This window comes from Condylostylus longicornis, unplaced genomic scaffold (assembly GCF_029603195.1).
Source record: "Condylostylus longicornis isolate FDR11 unplaced genomic scaffold, ASM2960319v2 ptg000027l, whole genome shotgun sequence".
Lineage (NCBI taxonomy): Eukaryota > Metazoa > Arthropoda > Insecta > Diptera > Dolichopodidae > Condylostylus > Condylostylus longicornis.
The window spans coordinates 8,531,986-8,559,376 of NW_026577996.1; the positions used below are offsets into that span (position 1 = coordinate 8,531,986).

Here is a 27,391-nt window from a genome sequence, read left to right on the forward strand (position 1 = left end):
GTATGTTAAGTATTTAATGCGATACATACATACATACATACATGTATATTAAAAAAAAAAAATTAAATATTATTAAAGTAAACGGTTTCAATTGAATGTGATTTTTAAAGTGGTGTCAAGTTGAAGGTGAGTTATCTTATAGCTATTCCGTATTTTTTTTTATAAAAACAAAAATTCTGATGCACATATTCTTTAATCTATATATATATATATATATATATATATATATATATATTTGAATACGGACATATTTTTTGATATTAATTCTGTCATACATAAATGATTTATATATTTTGTAAAATATTTGAAATATGGAATATTGTGGTATACATGGTATGGTATATATACTCTTAAATACATAATATTATGAATAAAGAATTAATTACACGTTTATTCTGAAATAATGCACCTGTTCTATTCAATAAACTGCAATTAATATATACGAAATACATGCATAATTATTATTTTATTTATATACCTATATATTTATAATATACATGCATATATACTCCAAAAATTAATTTCCAAGGCGGTTAAAATTTAATCACAAGCCGCATTCTATATACATACTAATTTAATCTTTTTATAAAATAATTAAAAGTTAAACCGAATTTGAATTGTGATATGCCCTTTTTTTTAATTGAGGTTATTTTTTTGTTTATTTTTTTTACTCTACTTAAAACACAATATATTTGTTACATAAGGTATATAGATATAAAAAAAATTGTTCAAATAATTTAACGCGGTTTTTGATAGTAGACACACAATTATATATTAGTATTTTTATACTAGGCTATGATAACATTTGGAAGAGAATATACAGCATAACATTTTAAAGCCATTGCAAAAGGCTGAAGTAATAAAAAATTAACTTTAGTTTTTGGCTTGTAAACCATTTTGTTTGTTTTGTGTTTCAGACTTTATCGAATTTGTTATCATTTATTTTACCCTGTGTTTGTGACATTTTGTTTATCATATTCCGATTTTTTAACCCTAATAAAATTTCTCTCAAAACTTAAATTTCTTGCACATTTATAATTTTATGTAGAGATTATTTTTTTCTCAAAAATTTAGAAAAATTCATAAGAATATTTTATTGAGACAGGCGTCCTCATTATTTTTCTAATAAGAAATACGAATATTTCTTGTATTCTAAAATAAAAATACTTCTTGATTTACATTTCAAATTGTTTGGGGTCAACAGACATTACACGTTACATAATATTATATACAGGCATTAATCATCTAGAAATCCCATTACGCAAAATTTTAAAAATAAATTTAAATAAATTTATAAAATTTTTTACATAAAAAACATATTTATTGTATTGTATGTAAAACATGTGAGAAATATAATGTTTGTAATTTGTTTTTAATATTAATTGTATACAAACATTTTTACATGTGGATTTGTTATAAATATTAATTAAAATTAAAATTTGTTATATTGAAGATTTCGTTTTTCATCAATAACAATAATAGAAAATTTTTTTTTATTTTCAACTTTTTAATTAAAGAAATTATTCATTTTCCTTTTAATTAATATTATAAAAAAAAAAGAAATTTTATATTCTAAATATACATACTTACGTACGTATTTCTAATGATGACAAATTTTGCTATACTGCATTATATACAAAATTGAGATATTCTAAAATATATACTAGAATATCTAGTGGAATTTGTTTATAGTGTAGAAATATGATGATTAGTGAACAGCTTATTAGTCAGCTCAGCTCTCTATAAAAAAAAATTAATGTATGTTTGAATTAAAACCGGTTTTTCTTAAGATTTTTTTAAATCAAAAAAAAAATTAATTAATACTTTTATATACTATAACTAATTAATTATTTTATTTGAATAGAAAAAAATGAACTTTTAAAGATTGTCTCAAAATTCATGCAAAATTTGAATTTTGCGCCATTTGTGCGGTAAAATGCTGCCAACAAAAAATAAATACAGTGTGACAGCTGACATGTTAAGGCTTATTAAAAATGGAGCGCTACACAAAGAATAACGAATTTTTATTCATAAACAATTTTTTTTGTAAATAATGAAAGTTTTTCGAACAAAATCATCTTCAGCGATAAGGCTCATTTTCATCTTGATGACTTTGTTAATCAACAAAATTGTCACATTCGGTTTTCAGAAAATCCACAAGTAATTGGTGAGAAATAAATACATCCATAATGTGGCACTGTTTGTGTCCGGATTTTTTATTGAAGGCACCCTATATATTTATGAAATAAATTTAGTATGTTGGCTTATAGGGAAAATGATCTATAAATTTTATATATAAAAAGGAATGAAATTGGATTTGAAATCCAAACCATTTTCATTCCATAATTTCGGTTATTAATTGTTCATTTAATTGATTAGGATCATCAGTATAGTTTTACCGTATGAGTAGGCCAATTTTAATTACATAATTGCGGCTATTTTGCTTGTTTAATTGATTAGGATCACCACTAGATCAAACTTTTGAATACGCCAGTCCTGAACTATTTGTAAATTTGAAAATATTATTCAATTTAAAGGAAAAGACCTCAAATAATTTGTTAGTTTCCGAATTACTAAGTTAAGAAAATTTTAAAAAATATATAAAACTAATTTTTTTCTAATAAAACAACAATTAAAATGCTATGAACCCCTGATATTTTCATTAGAAAAAAAAAAAGCAAATTTACCCTATATTTTCATAAAATCTTTATATTTAACAAATGATGTACAAAATTGAAGAACAAGAAAATTTTATCTTATATATGCTTTTCATCTCAAAATAATTATTTTTAATTTTTTATTTCTTTAATTTTTATTTTTCTATTCAATTCATTTTCATTCAAATACATCCATACATGCATATATAAAAATAATTGAAAAATCGAAATTATTTATAAATTTATTATTCTTTTGAGTATTTGAAAAGTGGTCATTTTAGTGTTTATAATTTGTTATAGTCATTGAAATAAAATAATTTTTATTTTACTTTTAAAAATTAAATAAAAAAAAAAAGATAAAAATAAATTTTCCCTCCGTCATTCATTGTAAATTAAAATCTATTTGTGTCTTTGCGATGAGTTTGTCGTGTTTTAGAAATTAGAAAATATCAAATTTTGTAAAAAATATAAATTTTTAGGTTTGTATACTTAGTATTTTAAATTTCAATTTCATATCTCTTCTATATTAATTAAGATTATATTCCTTAACCCTTTGTCATTTAAAAATTGAAAAATTTTCGAGACATTGCACATAGTATTTGAGATGAAAATAATTAAAATTAGTTATGAAAATTGTGAGGAAATAAATATGAATACTTCGAGAAATCAAATTGACTCTCTATATATATATAGCAAAAGTAAATATCATTTCACACATAAAACAAATGGAGCCCCAAGTCTTTTGTACGGATTTTGTACTAATTTTATATTAATATTAATTTTCCTCATTGTGGTTGTGATACGTAATAAAAGTTAAAATTTCATTATTTGTATAGTCTCGACCCACATACAGTATATTGGATGATATTATAATCTTTACTATCTTGATAGCATTGTCTTTGGTACTTCAATTAAAATTATAATTAATTTGACAATTAATAAAATTGCTAGCTGCAAAAATATTATTAGATTTGATTAAATTTGTAATTTTTTCAAGACAAACATAACAGTCCGATCATGTATTTTTTACTCGCTTTTCTACTCACTTTTTATTCACTTTCAAATCAGAATTCACCAGTATTTTCTAATAAATGTTTTACTTTTCCAATGAGATTACTCATTTTTTTAATTGGATTTTTGGAACGTCTCACTTTCAAAAATAAAGTGAACAAATTTTGTATGCATTTAAAAAAAAAAAATGAGATTCACAATACCAAATAATTCTTCTCACTTGAAAATATACATTATAAGAGTATATGATAGTTACTCACTTAATTCTCACTTTCCGAGTAAAATAGCGAGAGAGACGATGAGGCCCTAAATATCAAAAATCATTCTTCAAAATAAAGTATTTATTTTATATAAACCATTACAATTTTACAATGTAGAATATTACAAAGGTACAAAAAAATGAGTTTTACATGCAATACTACAATATTTGCCTATAAGTATGCAATTTCTCTTATAATAACAATCATAATTTCAAAAGTACAACGCATTATTACAATTTAAAAATTCTTTGAAATAATTATCTAATTTATTTACAATTATTATACAAGTATACTTTAAATTGAAAACTACTTATAAGAAAAAAAAGTAGCCTCTTATATTAAGTAAACATTTTCTTTTTTATTTTTAAATTACACCTGCTATAAATATTGATATTATTATACAAGTACATTATGTACATATATGTAGTATTATGGTTTTAAAGATTTTATCTTTAGAATAGAAAATTTTCTCTATAGTCATCATAAAAATGAAAATTTGTTATAAAATTATCAAGCAAGTGTACTCATACACATGTTTATGTAGATGAATGTACATACATACATTCATGTATATACAAAATCAAAATTTTCAATGTACATAGAATTTTTTTTTTTTTATAAATACACAAAATTTTTTTCTTCTCTATTTGATGACGTATTTAAAATATACACGATAAAAAATCAGGAAATGGCAAATCAAAATTGAAGAAACTGAAAAAAAAATATTGAAACATTTAAAAAAAGAATAAAAAAATAAAATATCCAAAAATCTTGGAAACTATATGGAAAAAAAAATGCTTCAATGTCATTATAGAATTGCATACTATCGGCGAAAATTTTTGATTTATGACGAAAAATTAATGAACACTAGTGATAACGTCATTTCTGTTTATTTTTTATAACTTTTGAACTCATCAAATAAAATTTGAAGGTCCATTCTATTATAGGATTTATTGACATTGTATATACCGTAGACATTATGTAAATATTTGCTATTAATTTCCTAAAAAAGGAAAGTATTGTGATGTGAGAATGTGAACAAGTGCATGAAATTGTTTAAGCTTTCATTCTATAACTATAAAGAATATTTATTTGATTGTCGGCTTGTATTGCGAAAGATCAATCAATTCAATATTTTCCTAAATATTTTTACATAGTTCGTATTTGTTTAATTTCAATAGATGCCGCCATTATTTTTATTATTACAATATTTATTTTTTAAGACCTTAAATATTTGTTTTTTTTTTTTTTCAAACTTACTTGTGAGCATTAGGATTATCCCACTTGAGTTTTTATAGTTTCACAAGTCATTAAGAGATAACTGGGCGATGACCGGCCTGCCTTAATATTAAATATTAATAAGGTTATAAACATTATTTATTTTTTTGTTGGTATTCAAATATCCAATATGAGCAATTATTTTTGTATTAAGGATTATTTAATAATAACATAATATTATGCTTTATAATGTTAAGTGTGATTTGATCTTATAATATTAAATAGCGTCCTGACCAGGGTTTCATTCCGAGAGCCATAACTATACCGCAGTGTTGGTCAGAATATTTGTATAGGTTTACTTTTATACGTCGACAATAAAATAATTTTTTTTGCACAATTCTATTATTGCTACTCAAATCAACTGAATTATAATAATTGCATGTTTTATGTGAATTTCAAAATTATTTCTTCAAAAAAAATTTTTGTATATAAATTTTAATTACCAGTCATTAACTTCCACTTCAATCATTTTACGATATTACTGTTGTGATAGTTTAGTTAGTTAGTTTAGTTATTCAGAGAAAAGGTGATACCTTGGACTCTACCATCCAAGTATAATAGGCCAATAAAAACCCCGTAGGCATTCATCTTCCATTCATGCATCCAAGTGCCTTAACAAATTTCTATACTAGTCTACACTGCGTACATATTAGATTGAAAATGAGTGTTGATCATGATTCTTGGTTCAAATCGTAATAAGAATTTTAACTTGCTCCATATAATAAAATTATTGGAAAAATTAAATTTTTGAAATATTTTTGTTAGGTAACACTTTTACATTCACAATCTATAAAATATTGGTATATTATCGAACTATTGGCGATTTTACATAAGCAAATACAACTTAAAAGATTTACGCATACATATACAAAAAAATATCCCAATTTAAATGATTTTAATTAGTAAAACAAAAACAAATATTTCAAAAAATGAACTTAGTTATTTCTGCATAAAAAAAAAATGTTATAACTAAAAGCAATCATAGATCATCATAGCTTCCTCTTCCTATAGCATCCATTCGATAACTTTAAGAATTATCGGCATTTCAGAAAAAAAACAACAATCTTTCAAAACTATTTGTGAAATATTATTCTACCATTTTTTTAAGATTTCGCATCTTCAAGGACAAAAACAAGGTTCAAATTTTTTAAAATTGTTAAAGAAAAACAGCAAGAAAATCACTTTAAAAACATTTTATTTCGCATACAGAACTCAAGAAAAAAAAATAAAGATGATGAATATTATGGAATTCCGCCAAAAAGAAACGGCATAATTTCTCTATTTTCATTTCTCAACTTAAAGGATAAGTCTACATATACCTACCTATCCTATCAATAAATGTATACGTAAATTTTCCTTGCATTACAAGGCTGACATTGAAATGAACATCATTTTTTTTATTCCTAATATTTAAAAAACAAAAATATTATTTTCCGAAAATGTTATACACATCATCAAATGCATTTCCGAATAGCAATTATTCTTTATTTAATGGTATAAATGATTTGAAAACTATACAAGGATTTAGTGTTAAATAAGAAAATAAAAAGGATGATGTGTAAAGATTTATGAACCAGAATCACTTATCATTCAATTTATTTATTACTATGTAGCCCATTTATCGGAAACACAATTATTATTCTGTCGATATTGTCAATATTTATTGCAGTAGAATTGTAGGCTTAAATGTAAAAGAAAGGAATATAATATAATTTTGGCTCAATACAACATAATAAAATTCTAAAATGCTGGCAATAATATTGTTCATCCTTAAAAAATAATGGAAAAAACAATAGTTGATATCTTTTGAAAAAATCAATCATTGTGAAATTAGAATTGTTCGAATTCTAGTTTGATTTTAAGGCAATTGACTTCCGTTACCTAACACTTATACATAATATTTGAATTAATGATAAAAGCCTCATTCTATACAGTCTTCACTAAACATATCGTCGGCTGAGTGCTATTTTGATCCATACGCCACAACTTCTGAATCGAGAAAATCGCGTTTGAAGTTTAGAAACTATTTATTTCAAAACTGCGTGATGGGATTTCTTAAATTTTTGTCAGTAGGTTTATTATAGTTTTAAGAGTTTAACTATAAAGTTTTATTCAATTTCATCAAACGGATCGAGAGTTATAACAAGTTAAGTAAAAAAGGTTCAGTGCTATTTTGATCCATATCCACTTTTTTGACCTTAAATGTTCATTTTGTATGACGTGGATCAAAATGCATCCCAAATTGAATTTTAAGTGGAGGTGGATCAAAATGACATCTGCGTATCTATGAAACTAAATGAGTTAGCGAAAAGCTGATTTCATATAATGAAAGATCATCGCCGAAAACCTATGAAAGTGGTCTTAAGTCAAAAAACGTGAAAGTGGCGTATGGATCAAAATAGCACTCAGCCGACGATATGTGTATATAAAAATTAAATAAAAATTTTGTGTGACCGCTCCTCAGTAATAAGCTGTCCATCTGACTAATGAACTTTTCGGAAATTATTCGGAACCTAAAAAAAATTTTTTTTGAAAAACCTGTCGGTATTTGAAAGTGATAGCAAATTTTTTATTGTTGGAAAGATCTCGGTAAAATGTACAAGTTACAACACTCCGAAAGATTTTTGAAAATCAGCTTGAGGTCCTAATCAGCGGGTTCGCAAAAAAAACATGTTAACGTCTATGCAGCATACAGATTTTGTGTAACGGATTCCTGATAAATATTAGTAGATTTAAAAAAAAAATTTATTAAGAAGTGACTCGTGAACTTGGAGGGGAGTGGTGGCGGGGGCGGGGTTAAGATCATCGAAAATCTTAAACATTTATGAAAGAAAGCTACTTTCTTGAATCAAAGATTGCGACAACTTTTGGTGTTTAGCTAGTTTTTTACAGATTTTGGTTTGCGGCAGGTCACGATTAGACGAACGCAGTTATTTTCAAAATTACATTTGAAACTTTACTAAATTTTATTGTGTAGTCGAATAATTTTAAAAAAATTTCAATAACAAAAATTTATTTTGTATACTTGAAAATAATTTTACGTGTGACTTACTTCATATTACAGCATAAAAAATAATATAAAAGGTAAATTTTTTATATATACCTACATAATTTTTACGTAGAAACATACCAACTGTAAAACTCATAAAATATAGATAAAATTGTTGTGCAAGAATCTCAATATAAATATTATAAAGTCAATGAATTGTAAATTAAATGTAACCATATTATAATAAATAAAATAAAATCAAGAACGCGTTCATATTATAAGCACATTCACAATAAATAAGTATGTACACCAGTCAGTATACACAATGAAAACAAAATACTAAATAAAAAAAAAAAAAGCGGTTCAGTATTTGAAGGTCGTTTAGTTTTTTTTTTGAATGAAGAAATTAAATTTAAACTACATTTATATACATATATTTTTCACCTATATATATACTTATATATGATATACAAGTATAAAATACTTGTACTTTTACTTTATACTATATAAGAACAATAATGTACCAAATTTTATTCTCTCACATAATCTATAATAATGGTAACATTGTTGTGTATATGACAACATTCTCTAACATTTTAAATATAAATAAACTAAGATAAGTAAGTTAGTAAGTAAGCTACAAAATTTAAAACAGTTATACAGAATCATATTTATAGTAAATTTGTATATATTAAAATACTATAGTGGTTTTTCTACATATAGGTACATAATTTATGTTCATATATATAAAGCTACCTGCTATAATAATAAAGCGTTTTCGATTTATATCAAATTTTTTTTGGCATATTTTCAACCGGTCGTGATTTCTCATTTTTAATATTAGTTTACTTATATAGTTTGACTTAAAAAGTTGTTAAAATTTTTTGTTTATATTTTTTACTTATTTTTATTAAAATTAAAATAGAAAAATTTCTAATTGTTATTAATTAATTATTTGCGGTTCAAAAATATTTTTATTATCTGTCAATTTAATAATAATTACTAATATTGGCAATATTTGAGAAATTTTCAACAAAATTATCTATTGTGAATTATTATTTTTTAATACAAAATGTATAACAAGTGATTGTTGGAGTGATTTTAATTTTAAAATAATCTCAAGAATTTTGTGCAATTTAATTTGAAAAAAAAATCAAAATTAATTACTAGATTTAAAAAATGAATTTTCATTTAATAAAAAAAACAATTATGGTTATGTCATAATTATTCTGAAGTTTTTTTTATTTCTCTCTATATTTTCTAATATTTTGACTCAAAAATTCTATCATTTCTTTATATACATTTAATCGCTTATTTATTTTTCTTGTTTGTTTCTCTGTTTTTTTTTTTCTTTTTAAAGAAAGTCTAAAGTCCAAAATACGCAATCGGGTTTTTTTTTATTTTAACAGTCTATATGCTTATAATCGTGTTCGCGTTTAATTTCATTCATTCAACATAGTAAAAATCATCGTGACTGGCAAGGTAACAAACAGTCAGATAGAATTTTTTTTTTTCTTTATTTTATTGTCTCTCATATTTTTGTTTGATTTATTTTTTATCTTATCTCAATTTGCAAATTCGATAATATTGTACTATTGTAGTAAATTTTATATATATATGAGTTTGAAGAGAGAGAATTTTTTTTGTGGAAAAAGAGAAGGTAGCTACCATGTGCTTAGCTTATATTTAATGACTTATCGCTCGTATTGTAATAGGAGTTTTCAAAACTTCTTACCCCTATTTCTTCTCATATTTACTTGTTTTATTTAAAATCACAAATTTTGCTATTAAATTTTTCAATATTTTATTGCTTTCTAACTTAGAGATAACAATAAAAATTAAACAAATAAAATTTTTTAATACAAAAAATTTATTTTTTCATTAATGTTCTGATGAACAAAAATTTAGTCAAAATATAGAAAAGATAGAGAAAAATATAAGTGATATAAATTTTGAAATAGAAATAGTAAAAATTTTATAATCTATTCGAAGAAGAAAAAAAAAATTTTAAAAAATTTTCCAAATGGTAATTATGAATTTTTGATTACAAATTAATTAATAATTTTGCCTTATGTTAAAATTTTTGCTTCATAACGCTCTTGAATCATTCATTGAATTTATGAATCATGTTGTCAAGAATTATTTAAGTTTAAAAATAATTGAATCAGAAATTTTGTTTTAATACAGGTGTTACAAAATTATCTAAAAAAAAGATAGACGAACTCGAATTTTCGTCAGACCTATCAATAGAAAGGGATTTTAACCCAATCTAAAACGTCCGTCGTCGGTATTTGCAAAAACTATAGTTAAACTTTCTAACAATTAGTTTTGCTCTATTGTGTTTTTGTGTCTACATTTCGTGAAGAACAGTAAAGCGCTATCTAACCACGACATACAAAACAGAGAGGTCGCGTTCGTTTCAGTTTTTCTATCCTAACTCATGCTTCATAAGTCGTAAGCCTTCAACATTTATTTACCGCTATAAACGCGCCGTATGTGGAATTGTTTCTTATTTCATTATATTTAGTTGAAGAACACCCAAAACCCTTATGAATGACACTATTGCGGACACCTTTGGTTTCACCAAATTTTCGAACCACGTTTTTAATAGAATTTCGAGTTCTTAACAATAATCAGTATGCAACAACTTCGCGAAATTTCGCAGTATAGCATCAAATTTATTCGGATCCAACACGATCCACTACGAGTTATAGAGTTGACAAATTTTTTTTGAATTTTATTACAAATATAATAAGAATGATTCTTAATATGATTCCGTCATTTTGTTCACAAAATAGCTCAAATATCAAATACTAAAGCTATAAGAATATTAATGGAAGTGGCAAAAAAAGACAATAATCATCATTTAAATATACGAGTATTAATATAAGTAAATTATCTCATATAGGCATTCTATTAACATCATTTTATGTTCCGTCTAAAGTCTAGACAAAAACAAAAGAGAAAAAATAATGATTATCAGTTTTTGCTCATTTTCGAAGTTTGAACAGAATTGAATTGATAATTCTATATTATAGGTACAGGTCAATGCTTATCAATAGAGATCATAGTGAAATAATAAATAAGTCAATGAAGTTGAATGAGTTGAGAAGACATGTGATAGCAATTATTAGCAATTAACAGAAGAACCTTCAATAACAACAAAAAGAAATTAACATTTTATGCGTTAATAATTTTGTATAGAAATCATAGATCCTTAGTAAATTAAAATTTTTAATTTAGAAAAACATTTAATTTTATTAAGAATTAAAATATAAATTTAACCAATTGTAACCCTGCAATCTAGGCCTATCCAAAAATTTATTTTTAATTTAAATTTAATAGAAAAATTATCGAAAATGAAAATACGATTTTTTTTTTAATAAAAATAATTTCTCCTTACGCAATAAATTACCAATAAAAGATACATGTATGTGAGTGGATCTCAAAGCAGAGTAGAAGAGAATATTTTTAAAGTAGAAAATTTAGAGAAATTAAGATAAAAATACGCACATGATTTCGCGCTTTCTTATTTTATAATAAAATTCATTAAAAAAATTGAAATGAATTCAGATAAAAGCAATGGTTTGTACAATAGCTTAGCTTTTTTGAATAAGTGGAAATAATTTAAAAAAAGAGCTTTTGTAGTCCATCAACATGTTATGTAAGGGCAGCTCGGTTGGCTGAGCACATTAAGCTGAGGTAGCAAAACTGCTAAAATTATAGAATAGGAATAAAGCACATAAGTTGATGGTTGACCGCAGGTGGAAAGCCCTATCTGAAAGCGGAACAGCAAGAAAAATTTGGCAAAAATACAACCTAATGGTTAAGGATTGGTGGTAGGCCAATAGGGATTGCTCTTGCAGGTCACTACGAATTGACATATCATAAGCAGGAATTGGGGCTGGTAGTAAAGTTTTTGGGAAAATTAGCTCTTATATGGCTGCTATGACTTCTTCTGCAGTCGTGCTCTATACTAATTGTAGATTACTAATTGTACAATCTTAAAGATGATAGTTTAGAAGGGAGATGTAAAAAAAAATTTATTTTAAAGGGTGATAATCATGCCTTCTTCTCAATTTTGCTGGAAATGTGCTAAATACATACATATGAATAAAAAATTTCATAGACAACTCAAATCAATTACAAAAAATGTCTGATCAAAGTCTAAAACTAAAAAAACTTAAAATCAAAACCTCCACACAAACTTAATTTGTTTTTCTTCTTTTCATTTAAGTAGAAAAAATTATATAAATTCTTTACGTACTGTTTCTATCTGCCAATTTGGCAATAATTCCTATATATAGCAAAAGAAAGAAAAAAAAAGTGAAGAAAAAAATTATTTTGATAACCAGGAAGCAATTAATTTTAGAGTAAAGACAACAAAATTCAAAAGAAATTTGAAAAAAGTTTGCGTGCTTTCGTACAACAAATAGAATTTTGTTTTAACAAACATTTCCAAAACATATGTATATGTATGTATATATATTTGGCATCATATAAATGTAGAAATTTTAAGCACAACAAACCTCAGCAGTGTAGAGTAGTAGACAGGTAGAGAAACTGAAAAATAAAATGTATTAAAAATTATTGATCTGGTGGAATTTATGACTTGAAAACTATTAGTTACTTAGACATAATGTCATTCCCAATCACATTCTCTCTATTCTTAGTAGATTATCTGAAAGAAATCAAGGTTAAATATTTTAATTTGTATTTATGAGATCTTATGACACTAGTTTTCCATTCCAGAATTTAATAATTTGTACATGTAGGCTTGTAATTTCAATAAGAAGTAGCATGAAATTTTACAAAGGTAGCCTTTTAGTTTCTTGTAAGAATACACTTGTTTATGCCGGTATTTGACAATTTTATTCCAAGAACCAGGTATATCATTACAATGATACTTTGAAATAGTATCTAATATTTCATATATACAACTTTTATTTGTTGAACTCACATATGGCTTTACTATAAATATTACTTGACCCTGCCTTAAATTTTAGGCGTGTCAAGGTTGTGACACAGCCACAATTTCAGTTCCTTGAAAACTAGTAAACCATTTCGAACTTTATATGTATATGATCGACTGGCGCTGTTTTAAAATGGTGTTGATTCTAGGCTATAACGTATAAAATTTTTACTGGCTTGTTTTGCAAAGTCTAAAGTTTTCTTAAGTTTTCGATTAAACTTACTCCCTAGGACAACTATCCACATATGTTATATATTCGAGTGAAATAAATTGTAATAGATGAATCTTTTAATGTTATTTGGAGAATCTTCTAAATACATCTGTTATACAGTAATTTCATTTACATAATCATTTTAATTTAGATCTTTGCCAATTATAAGACCCAAATATTTGTAATGGTTTGCATAGTGTGCTTTAAAATTATTGAATCTTATATCAGTGTTTCATTAGTAGTCGGTTTATATTCGTAAATTTTCTTCAGTATTTCCACATTGGCTGTTGTAATCTTATTTTGTATACATTAAAAATAACGTTGGTCCTTTAGGTTGTAGTCTTGTACCACGCCTTGTATAGATTGTATGCATTGTCATGTTGTAAGAATTCAAGAAAATTGAAAAACATCTCTGTTATTCAAGAAAATTATTTTCTGTGCCGTCAATATCATTTGCAATCAATTTACTAAAAATTTATGATTAATAAAAGCTGTTATACCGCCGAATTTAAAAATTTACCGGTATAAATAACAGGTAAATGAATTAGAATTTAAGATTTTTCTTGCAATTCAAAACTTTCTGGTTTAAATCTATATTTTCATACTGTTATTCGATTAAATATACATGAGAAATTGTATAAAATAGAACAATAAATAAATTATTATACGTCTATTATATTATATAACAAATAAAAAAATTTTAGATAATTTCTACCAACTTTAAATAAATTTCAGAAAAAATCGTAAATCGTATTCAACCCAAAGAAAATTACCCCACTCTATATTTTATTTATAAACAAATAGAAAAATGGTAGGTTTTCAAAATGTTAATGCTATTATTTCATGCAAAAAACTGTATATGTACATGTATATGTATATATCGTAAATGTAAAGAAACACATCGACTTTCAATATCAATCATATCGAGATATAAAAATTATTTGTTCAAAATCAATACACAATAAAAAGCGAAACATGTCACAATTATTGTTATTAAAAAACATGGCATAAGGTTAAATTCCGTTTGAGGTCGTAAAATATTCATGATATAAAATTTTTATATCGTATTATATAATATTATTAAATTTGTTCGATTATAAATTATTTTAATAAAAATTTCAAATTTTAGTGCATTCAAATTGACTATAAATTCGAAATAAATTGAAAACGATTAATTTAATCAGATCGGATAAGTTCGGATTACAACATTGATCTACGTATCTTGTATCGTATGATTAAATTAAATGTTAAGAAATGTTTAATACGAAAATTTGTTGTTAAGAAACTTTGAAAATATTTCGGATCTTCGCAAAGAAGGCGCATTTACAAGAATGGGCTTCCTTATACTGCAAATCGGTAACGCCAAAACGTATGCAATTTTTTATTATTTCTGTAATAAAATTAAAATTTTGTGTACCAAAATATTATAAAATTTTCATCCGTAAAATTTATTAGATTTCTTATTAATTTCAATTTTTTTTTTTCTAAATTTAGAAATTTTTTATTCAACAATTAAATTTATTTTTAAAATTTCTTAATAATTAAAAATTTAAGAAAAAATTCTATAAGTATAGCCATTTGTGTTAAAAATAATTTTCATAATTTTACAATATATAAGACAATCAAAACCTATAGGTTCTAAGGTGATAATTTTTAATATTTCTTCATATGCATAGTTGGCTCACAAAATAGAACTTGAAAATTTTCCTTTTCGCTTTTTCATTTTTCTATTTTTATTATAAGGTAAAAGAACTCATATATATTGTGAAAATTTTTATGACATATTCACATATTGCTATTTTCTAATATTTTATGTTAAAAGGAAATTTTTCATGTCTTTTGCATTTAATATTAAATGGTAAAATCAATATTTCTTAAAATATTTATATAATTTCACGTATTTTTGTGATATTTACAGGTGAAATACCTATAGATTTATATATATATAAATATAGAATATATTTGCTATTTGAATAACATTATTAAATATTCAAAAATAATTTTATTAAGATTATATCAAATGAAAGAAATCTAATTAGTTTGAGTGTGTGATTAAAAATATGACAAGTAAAAATAATATGACAAGCAAAATAAATAATTTAATTAAATATTTTCTAAGTCAGAACTTGATTCAAATCATAAATATAGAAAACTACTGAAATTTTGTTTATTAAAATAATTTTTCTTTGAAAATTTAAGATTTTTTAAATATAACAAAATTTTGTTTAGAAAATAGAGATCAATAAATTGAAAAAAAATTCGCGCTCAAAGTCGCTCAATATCTCGAATCAAACGAGACAGATAAAATATTATCCGAAATATTTTTACAAAGTTCTTTAATCATGATATTTAGATTCCATTCTGAGAATTTTAAGACGTATTATCCGATTCTGTAGCACTAATAATTCTTGGTAAACTCATCGATCGCTCTAACCATGATGAAATAAATTTCATATGTACACATATGTATTTTTACAAACTACATTCGATTTTTACATACTCGTGGAAAGTTTCGATGATAAAAGCGCAGCGATAAGTTTAATGCCAAAAATTTTAAATTTCTTAAACGAAATTTCAAGTATTATGGAAACCAAGCATAAACTCTTCATGTTTAAAGCTCAAAATCATAGAGTTTTCATAATCTCAATATGTTCAAATTAGAATTTCTGGACAAGTTTTTTAAAAAAATTTTTTTTTTTAATTTTCAGGCTTAAAGATATTATTCAAAGTAAAGTATAACAAAATTGTATAACAGTTATAATATACTTATAATTGTATAACAGTTATATTATACTTATAACAGTATATTTATATTATACTTATAACAGTATAGTTATATTATACTTACAATGTATAACTGTTATACATTATTGTATAACAGTTATATTTATATTTAACTGTTATAAAAGTCTAATTTTTTTTAAATTTTACATATAAACATAAAAAAATTTTCGAGCCCCTTTGGTATTTTTTTGAAAAAAAAATATAAAAAAATTATTCAAATATAATTTTAGAAGAATAGAATTATTAATTGGTTTCAACTTTGACTATATGCATAAAATTTTTATCTATTCTTAGTTATAACATTATCTATTCATAGTCTCTCCCGCCCTCCTTCTCCTCCCCCTTCAAACGTTATAAAATCGTTATTAAAATAGAAAACAAAAATGTTGTTTTTTTTTTATTACAACATTTGCATTTTTATATTAAACATGTGTGTACACAAATATATTCTATGTATTTATAAATTTTGTATGTCATTAAAAAAAAAGGATATTCAGGACAAAAGAAAATTTCTGTTTACCCTATATTTACATGCATGCACATAAAGTAGGTGAAAGAGAAAAAAATACAAAAAATCAATAAATATGAAATTTTTTTTTGTTGTTTTTATAGTTTTCTTTTTTTTCTGAAAAATTTATTGTTTTTTTTTTTGTTGTTAACTCGGTAAGTAGTAAAGTACGCTTGCATTTTTATTTTGTTCTCATTTATTTTATTTATTTTTTATTATAACAATTAACTACCACAATTTTCTACCTTCACCACCACCTATATTTCCTATACATATTATGCCTATGCATTATTGTGGCACATATAAAGGTACGTGGGTGAAGGAGAAAGTATGCATAGGTATTAGTTATTTAAAAATGAATAATCACACAAAGGAAAGGAAAATATAAAAAACAAAAATAATGATAGTAAGAAATTATTATTCACAATAATTATGAACCTCATTATTTACCGTTGTCTGTTCACTGTTAATCGTTTGCTTTTCACTGTTTTTTTTTTCTGCTTTTTGCTCCAAATAAGCGTTGATTTAAATAATTGCTTGTGTATCCTTTTTTTTTTTGTATATTTCTTTTGCTATACATCATTATAATGTGATTTCTTTAATATTTTAATGCATTTCTTGTGTATATTATAAATTTGAAAAATTTGAAATTATGAATATAAAATAAATGTGAAAGCAAATTAAATAACTTTTTCCTACTCTTTGGTAGGAAGAAGCTGTATAGAAGAATGTTTCAAGGGAATTCCTTCTAATAGTTATAATTATACAAAATATAACAGCCTGATTCAGTAAACAGTGACCTAATATACACCATCGTTTAGTCCAAGGCATCAAAAATGAGTAAATTTTCTCTTAGGTGGCACATCTCAACGGTTTACGAAATACAAGGATTTTAATGAATTTTCATAAAATTTCTCATGGAATCTCTGAACAATTTTAGCAATTGAGTATTTCAAGCATATTTTTTTAGTTATATGCTTGTGATTGAATTAACTTACAGTTTTATTCGTAGCGATTCATTCTTCATTATCAATTTCCGTGAGTTTGTCAGTTTGGAATTTATCGAACCCAATTTGATATTCAATTGTTATCGAAATAATACGATTTTAGTACAAACTGCGTATATAATTTTAAAAGCTATTTATGAATATATCTCAAAAACAATTATATTTCGGATGCTAGTTAGAAGCATCAAGGAATCACGATCGTAAGAAGTCTTCTTCACTACCATATGAATTCATGCATATCCTTAATAAATTTTTGATTTTATAATTCTTGTATTTATGTAATACATAAATATTTTAATTCATTAATTTATAAATTAAATAAATTTGAAAAACACCGTAAGCTTACAGTAAACATGCAAGCTTAATTTTCCCAATAATTTACCCATACTTTAATGTCATTATTATGAATTCTTATCGATTATCTACAAATTTAATGCATGTATGGAAAATAAGTAAATAATAAAGTATGTAATTACAATTACTTATATATAAAGATTGGATTATGAAGTATTTGGTGCCACCCGCGTTTTATTATAAAAAATTTTTCCCAAAATCGATTGTGATTTTTTTTTATCTCTACATTCTTTTAACTAGGTACATATTAGGTTAAAAAATAGTAGTAATAAAACAAGTTTATCATAAGTTATAATTTACTAAATAGAAGCATAAATCATGTATTATTCTAACATGATAAAAATCGCTTTTAACCTAAAAAAAACAAATTATATAAAAATGAGAAAAAATAGAGTTGACCGTGTCAACTCTGTGATACCCGTACGAATTTGCTATTCTATGTGCGAATACATATGCTATAACTGTCTATGGGACAGATTATGACGTTAAGTTGCCGTATTACCATATTAATTTATACAAAATTTCAGTACTGTGTTTTTCAAAATACTGTGTGTGCCAAACAACTATTGAAGTTGTATGGCAGCTACCAGAAAGAGCTAAGCAATTTTAACGAATTTTATCAAAAACATTGGCTATACTAATATATACGTTTGTGTGAAATTTCATTACTATAAAAGCTATAGTTTCTGAGATATAGCTCAATAAATTTTGAAGTTGTATGGCAGCTACCCGAACCAGAACCCCTGTCATATCCAATTTAAACAGGGTTCTGGCATTTACTATAATAAATCATTTGTGAAAATTTGGTGAAATTAGCTCAATTAATTTTTGAGTTACCGGGCGGACGGGAGGACAGACAGACAAAGCTAAATCGACTCAGAATTCAACGCTGATCAAAAACATACACTTGAGTCTATATCTAAGACCGTTATATCTTAGTGTTACAAACGATAAGACAAATTTAGTATACTCTTCGAACATACCTTCGTAAGAGTATAAAAATTCTTGTTTATTTTGTGTTTTTTCTGTTTGCTAGTTACAAGCTTTTATAAAGTATAAAAGTATATTTTTATATTATATTATAGAAACAATTTATTTGTATTATGTAAAACTAATTTTGTAACTATGCAATTTTTGTTCAACTATAATCTACATGAAAATACGATAAAAGAGTATTTTTCATCAGTAAAAAACTACAATCAATATTTGAATAAAAAAATAACAAAAAAAATGTACATATATAAAAATCAATAGTTTTCTTGTATAGCAAATGGAATTATGAACCATGAACAACTTCAGTTCCTAGATGGCGTAGAGTTTTCTCACATTAGAGCCAAATTAAAAACCTACGTTTTATGAGGAGATCCAGTGTCAGCCCGCTATATTGTATGTGAATCCTTGCAGTTAAAGTTCTTACTTTATATTCATACAGATTATTATAAATCTACGGTATTGTAATCTTTGTAACGAATCCTTGTAGCGATGTAATCCATGTTTGAATACAGTAGGTTATTACGCATTATGAAATAAGGTGAAAAATACTAATAATTTTGTCTATTTAATAAGTGAGAGCCAACTTGTGCAACTTCATTCAATCATTTACTCTTCATAAATTCTCATATTTATGTCTTCCTTCAAATTAATATAATATCTCTGAGTTTCAACTTAATATTTATTTTTTAAAAATTTTCTCTCATTTTTTTTTCCATATCATATTACGCTCAAATCGGAACTTAATTTACGCTCAAATACGAATATAGAATTTCGACAACTTTGTGGTAACGCAATTAGTGTTATACGATTACTCTCCTAATAGATGAGTTGAAGATAATTCTTATATTGTAAATATTTATGTAGTTGTGATTGAAAATTATTTGAAAGTTTATTTAAAGTATTTTTGTAATTTCCCAACCAAATAACCAATTAATAAATTGAGTTTTTAAGAATTCTTAATATGCATATCAAGAATATCTTTTGTTAATAAATCAATTAAATAAATTAATTGTACACACTTATTAGAACACAAAAAACCTTTCTTTAACTACATACTATATTTTCAATGTTAAAATGAAGTGGAACAACTATATAATAATTAAATATTAATTATTATCCTTTAAATAAGTGAATAAATATTGAGAACCATCAATCAAACATAATTATTAACATTGCGCGTAAACTAATTTTATTAACAATATTGCCATAATTATAGAATGGTGTGTGTTATATTCAAAAAAAAAAAAATTTCTATAAAATTAGAATTTTTCTGTTTTATGTAAACAACTACATAAATATTTGATTAATTTCTTATTGATTAAAAAATTAGGTAAATTACGCAGAAAAATTTTAATACCACTTGTAAGCTCTATTACTTTAATTATAATGCCTACATATTATGTACATATCTCATGATATATTTTTAAATAATTTGTAAAGGGTCCTTTTAATAAGGCAACAAAAAATTTTATACGAAAAGAGCTAAAAAAATTTATTGAATATAGTATGCGACAGAGCATTTACATAAAGAATCTTGTATTGGGTTCAAAAAATTTTTAGTAATTTTCAACATAATATCGCTAGTACGGAGGCCAATGTCCGAAATGGGCTTTATAAAAATCTGCTAAATCTATGAATCTACTTAATCTTCTAAATATATTGCTTTGAAATACATATTTCAAAAAAAAAAAATAATTTAAAAAATTCATTACCAATTTCACTAAAAATTTTAAAACTTTTCGACATTGAATGGAGGGAAGTAGGGGCTTCGGGATTCCAATATCGAAAATTTACAATTTTCAATTTTTTTTTTAATTTTTTCATTTTTTATATAAAAAATTTAATTTTGTTAATTTACATTTAATTTTTCTCTCTCCCTCCCTTGATTATTCAATTTATATAATTAAATTTCCCAAAAGGGCTATTAATTCTTTAATATTAATTAGCTCTATATGTAGTTAAAATTAATCATATAAGTTTCATTTGTATATACACAAATAATAATTCAAATGCATTACAGTTTCGCTCAATTATTATATATATACTTCAATATATCAAATCATGATATATATATATATATATCATGATATATATGATATATATATATATATATCATGATATATATGATATATATATATATATCATATATATATATCATGATATATATGTATATATATATATCATGATATATATACATATATATACATAAATAATTTAATATATATATATATATATATTTCTGTATAAAATAAATAAATTAGTATTATTTCTTTTTTTTAACTGTATAAAAATATAGCACTTAACTAGCGTTGTTATTTTTTTATATTTTTTTTTCTTCTTTTTTTTTTAATATATATAAAAATAATTGTATTTTTCTTTATATTTTCAGTATCCGTTTGAATTTTTAAAAGAACGTCAATTTAGGAATAAAATAAATCCGTACAATAATAATTTAAATAGAATTAATATAAAAAGTGATAATATTAACAATAAAAATATGATTGACTGCCTTTATGATAGTTTACCAAATTTACCAAGATGGCATGTCCTTGGAATTGCAGTTGTTGGTTATGTCGTTTATTATTTATTTCAAGTGGCAAAAGTGAGTATATTCTAATTAATAAAAAAAATAATATAATTGTGAATATAATTTTTTAATTAACGCCTAAAACTTTATCCATAAAGAGTATAGAAAATTTGGAAAGGGTGAAATTTCTGCATTGTATATTTGAATAATTGAACTCATATCAAATTATTTTGAATTCAAAATTTTTAAATAATTAAATAATTTCCTTTAATTGATTACAAAATCAATGTTGTAATTTCTTTGCGAGCTCATTTAATTTTAATAATATTAAGCTTTGTGAGGATCGTGAGGCTGATTAACTTCTAAATTGAGCGACTAGTAAATTGTTTGACCGGTAAATTTTTCGCCGGTACATTGACTGACCCGACTGATAAATTGATTGTCGTCAATTGGATCAAAAAATGTTTAATATAAGAATATATTATCAGTTTTATAAATTAACATAAAGCTATACACTTAATTCTTATACTCAAAACTCAGCGACATACATATTAACTCTATATACATATCTGTGTACAGTAAAGAAATTATTTAGTTTAGAACTCAATTGTTATACCAAACAAATAAAAAAAAAATGCTTTCTTTCTTACATTGCACCTTTATTCATTACTTAATTTTTAATCAGATTTTAAGGTCAAATCACCTTCTCAATAATATTTAAATACACAATAAAGTTCTATATATTGTATTTACTACATAATATAATTTAAATATGTAATATAAAAAGTTTTTATTATGTGTGGTCATAAAATTTTGCACTTAGTTACTATATATTCTATATATACTTAGAATATAATTTAGAATACAAAAACTTAATTGGAAAATTAGTTTTAGAGATGAATTGAGTTCTATATAATAATATTTATGTATGTAGAATGTCGGTAATATTTCTTTACCGTAATTTAACAAAATTCAATATTTTTATACAAAAATAATAGATCGTTACATTCTATAGAAAATCTTTAATAATATTATAAAAACGTACATAATATTTATGTGTATATGTATATGCAGATTTATGAGAATTATTGTGAATAGTACGAGTGTATCTTCCTTTTTAAATCTAATAGAAATTTATATTTTTATATTATGTATATATATTATGTATATATGCAATGAAAATTAATGAAAATAAATTAATTTTTATGTAGGTATAAAAGAAGCACATGAATACATACATATATATTGTATTTCTAATTTATTTTTTTAATTTATTAAATTTATTCACAATTTTCGTAGATTAGTGACGCATTTTAAGTGCAATTTCTTTAATTCTTTGAATATATTCATTTACATTATTATAAATATATATATATATATAGATAGTACAAATAATATATTAATGGTAAGGCTTAAAAACCTTTTGTATTTTTATATATTCATATTGAAATTAAATGCATAATTGAATGAAAGTTATTCCACTCAGTTGAAGTCACTCAGTTAATTCATTTATTAAATTAAATTTATTGACAATATTAAGTAACTACTGTTCAAAGTAAGTTTTCAAATTTTTTAATATACGCATGTCAAGCTTTTGCAATCTTTTATCACCACACAGTCCCTTCAAAACAGTATAGTGTACTATGGTCTTTCTAGATACGATAGTACAGTATACGAAAACTCAATTCTCAGTCAAAATTTACTTGCTTCGCAGTAGTTCGCATTCGCCAGTAGCTTCGTAATTGAGACTAAAGAATTTTTAAAATTGTTTAATATTCCTAAATTTTAATAATAGTTTTATTCAAATTAAATGTACGTATGTATACAAGAATTTCCTATAAATTTATAAAAGAGATAACTTTAATATTATTCTAATATTTTAAAATAATACTTGAATGACATTGTCGTGCCACTATATATGACATATCGTGCGCATATAGTATTAAATGGGGGTGGGGAGATGAAATCGTTTGACTGTAAAGTATAAGATATCAATGTAATTAAAAATATATGTTAAAAAAGTTATACAATTTTAAAAGTACAATTTAGTACAATATCAAAAGTATATGTTTAAAGTTATACGATTTGAAAACAAAATATTGTGTTTTATAACTTGTATGTGGATATATGTGTGTGTATAACATATATAGCGTGCAGCGCTTTAACATCTTACTTACGCTTTGGGCACATGCTCATTTTATGTCATTTTATACACCACTAATGAAATATCAAAAATCTAGCTAAAAGAATATGGAAAATAGATATATTTCTCAACTCACCATTTTTAATTTTACTTTTGTACAATTCATTTCAAAAATTGGCTCATTAGCAGTTGGCGCAATAAGGCTCAAATCTTATTTCCCTACGTCTAATTAATTTCTTTTGAAAATTTTTTTAATATAGTTATTAAATTAAATTTATATATCGAAATACAATTTCCTCACTTTATCAATAAGATATAAATAACATTAATATTCCATTTTTAATAATTTACAATATATTTTACACACGTATAACAGCGTATTTACTTTGTAATAAACGAAAAATTACTATTTACTCTAAAATTCTATTTATATAGAAATTTTTAAAATTTATTTATAAAGCAATATGCCATTCCAAGCAAAACACAGACAGACAGATAAAAGTATAACCGCAATGCCTTTACAAATTTTGTACGCACTTAACCTTATAATACACAAACGCACACACTTCCGGTACATTAAAATATATATAAAATATTAGAAAATCTGAATGAAAATTTTTCCAAATTTAGTTTTTTTATGTTTTTCTTTAAATTATTAAAAAAATTCTTTTAGAAAAATTTCACGTTAAATTTCACGTAACTATACAAAAACAAAAAAGCGAAAATAAAATGTTTAAAAATAGTTATTCTATTTAGAAATTTAACTTTTGTATACACTTTTATTTTTATATATTTGACCTTTTACCTTCACCCCCTCCATTTCGAAAAAAAAATAACCACCTTACAATTTTTTTTTTTCATTATTATTATTTTCCTCTTGATTTTTTCATTTCTCCATCTTTTATTAAAACTAACCTCAATTTAAACCACTTAGGTGATATTATGATGACTATATCCTAGTTAGGTTAATTTTGTAAATATAAGTTTAAATATAAAATAAATTGGGGAATAAAAAATATTAAGGTGGGAGGAAAAGTTGGTTTATTCAAAAAAAAAAAATTTTTATATAAACGAAATTTGAAATTTTTTATTTATAGAATGGTAAAAAAGAGGTTCTTTCCTTGTTTTGTGATTATGTCGGAAATATGTATAGTACAATAATATAACTACCTACATATATACATATTATATGACATAACTCAGTTTAATTACATTTCTATTATTACATTGATTATTAGCTCATTTTACTTACATACTTTTAGGACACAATTAAATAATAAAAAAAATAAAGGTAAATTTCATTTAGACGAATGTTTCCTTAAACTTATCATTAAAATTGTATTGCCCTCTTGAATAATTTCATTGTTTATTAAAAGAATGATACAATAACACCCACTTCACAGAAAGTTTATGTAATAGTTTATGTTACAATATTATTAAACTGATTATTTTATTAAAAAGTTTTCGAAAATTGTGACGAAAAATACAAAATATTTTTACATTAATAAAAATAGAATTGCCGTATTTGTTTTAAAAAAGAGCTGAATTACTAAAAATTATAATATGTATTCTGTAGTTTAACCAGGAATTAGGTCGGAATCGGATATGTTCGGAATGTATCGGAATGTATCGGAATGTAACTTTTCTGCATTATTTATAAGCATTTCTGCCTATATATAAGAAACGCACTAGTCTAACTCAAAATCACTGTTTCATGTCATTGTATAATTTATTGTAATGCACCTCTAAAATATAGAAATATTTTAGAGGTTGTAATTGTAAGCCATCTTATTTAAAATTTGTTTTAAATTCTAACTTTTTGTTCTAAATTTAATATAGGCCTAATATCAATTTGACCTATTCAACAATCAAGATTTTGCCGCTGAATTATGTCAAATTGACGTAGAATTTGTTTTTGTAGACTTACATAGTCTTGAATTTTTTTAATATTACTTTAAAAATTTTGTACAATATTATTTACAATTCAATTAAAATTAATTAATTTTATTTTTTATATATTTTAGCGCCCAATATTAGCTGTATCCGATGGACCATTTAAAACATTCCTTATGAAAAATGTTCCAACATTAGAAACAAAATTTTGGCCAACATTTTGGTGTGTTGAAAGTCGTGCACAAACAGTTTTTGCAAGTATTTTACGTTCTCAAATTTTACCAAAAATTAATTATGATAGGTAAAGTTGAAGATTTTTTTTTTCAGTTATCTTAAAAGATTTTTTAAGTTATTAATTTTTGTAGAGAAATTCTTACACTAAAAGATGGTGGTGAAGTTGCATTAGATTGGTTAGAAAGTGGTTGTAAATCTGATTCCCCTGTAATTATAATATTACCTGGTTTAACTGGTGAATCACAAGCTGAATATATTAAATGTTTAGTAACTGCTGCTAATAATGCTGGTATTAGAGCAGTTGTATTCAATAATAGAGGTTTAGGTGGAATACCATTAAAAACACCAAGATTATATTGTGCAGCAAATTGTGAAGATTTATCAGAAGTTGTTAATCATGTTCGTAAGAAAAATCCTCATGTAAAATTGGGTGCAACTGGTATATCAATGGGTGGTTTAATTCTCGGTAAATTATTTTCAAATACCTAGCTTTAATTTATTATTTAAATTATTATTTATTTATTTAAATTATTTTCAAATTTAATTTAATATAATAGGAAACTATTTATCAAATCATAGTGAAGAAGCGAAGAGAATACTAACAGCAGCAAAAATAATTTCAGTACCTTGGGATGTTCATAAGGGTATTTTTAATATAGATGTTATTTTTTTTTTTTGAATTCTTAATAAAATTTTATTTTAATTTTTTTTTTTAAGGAACCATAAGTATTGAAACACCAGTATTAAATTGTTTATTAGGAAGACATTTAACTTCAAGTTTATGCCGTACTTTAAGCAGATGTGAAATATTTCGTGATACAGATATTGATTGGGACCGTATAATGTCATCAAAAACAATAAAAGAATTCGATGCTTTATTTACATCAAAACAATTTGGTTATGAAACAGTTGATCATTACTATGATGCAGCAACTTTACACAATAAATTACATAAGATATCAGTGCCTTTACTTTGTTTGAGTGCCGCCGATGATCCGTTTCAACCATTGGATGGTAATTATATTCAGTTTTCTTTTTCTTTACATTGTATTTCAATTCAAAATAGCAATTAGAAATGTAAATTAATTTTTTTTTACTAATTAATTTTATATTTAAGCTATTCCAATGAAAGCAGCCGAAGAATCAAGTCATGTTGCTATTGTTGTAACAGCACGTGGTGGACATATTGGATTTTTAGAGGGATGGTGGCCTTCTAGTAAGGATCAATATATGGGTCGATTATTTAGTGAATTTTTTACAGGTGCTCTATTCGATCATGATAAGCAATTTGAAGAGACATCAAAATTTCTATCTGAATATCGTTTTAAAAAAAGTAAAACCCAATTAGATAAAATAGAATAATTAATATAATAAATATTTATGTATAATGTAGAAAAAAAAAACAAAAAAGATCAACTATATATTGTATAGAAAACAAAAACAAACTAAAGTAGAAAAAAAATTGCAATAATATAATCATAGTAATTAATAATTCGAAAAATTATACTGATAATAATGTTATCGAATAATATTTATTCAACAAAAACAACAAAAAAGAAACATTTATCAA

General features: G+C 24.0%; 1 protein-coding gene across 1 annotated transcript; it reads left to right on the forward strand.

Moving 5' to 3' along the window:
- LOC129607398 (protein ABHD1) lies at positions 1–27,391 on the forward strand. Its single transcript, XM_055518395.1, has 7 exons — positions 1–126; positions 21,414–21,626; positions 25,719–25,888; positions 25,953–26,287; positions 26,379–26,465; positions 26,539–26,835; positions 26,939–27,391. Exons 2-7 carry the CDS (start codon positions 21,522–21,524, stop codon positions 27,181–27,183), a joined length of 1,239 nt encoding a protein of 412 aa, XP_055374370.1. The 5' UTR covers positions 1–126; positions 21,414–21,521; the 3' UTR covers positions 27,184–27,391.

Bases quoted from the DNA above. Each gene is read 5' to 3' on its own strand.
- LOC129607398 (XM_055518395.1), top strand. From the start codon at position 21,522: ATGATTGACTGCCTTTATGATAGTTTACCAAATTTACCAAGATGGCAT. The intron at 26,288-26,378 runs GTAAATTATTTT...TTAATATAATAG, and splicing joins AATGGGTGGTTTAATTCTCG to GAAACTATTTATCAAATCAT. The intron at 26,466-26,538 runs GTATTTTTAATA...TTTTTTTTTAAG, and splicing joins ACCTTGGGATGTTCATAAGG to GAACCATAAGTATTGAAACA.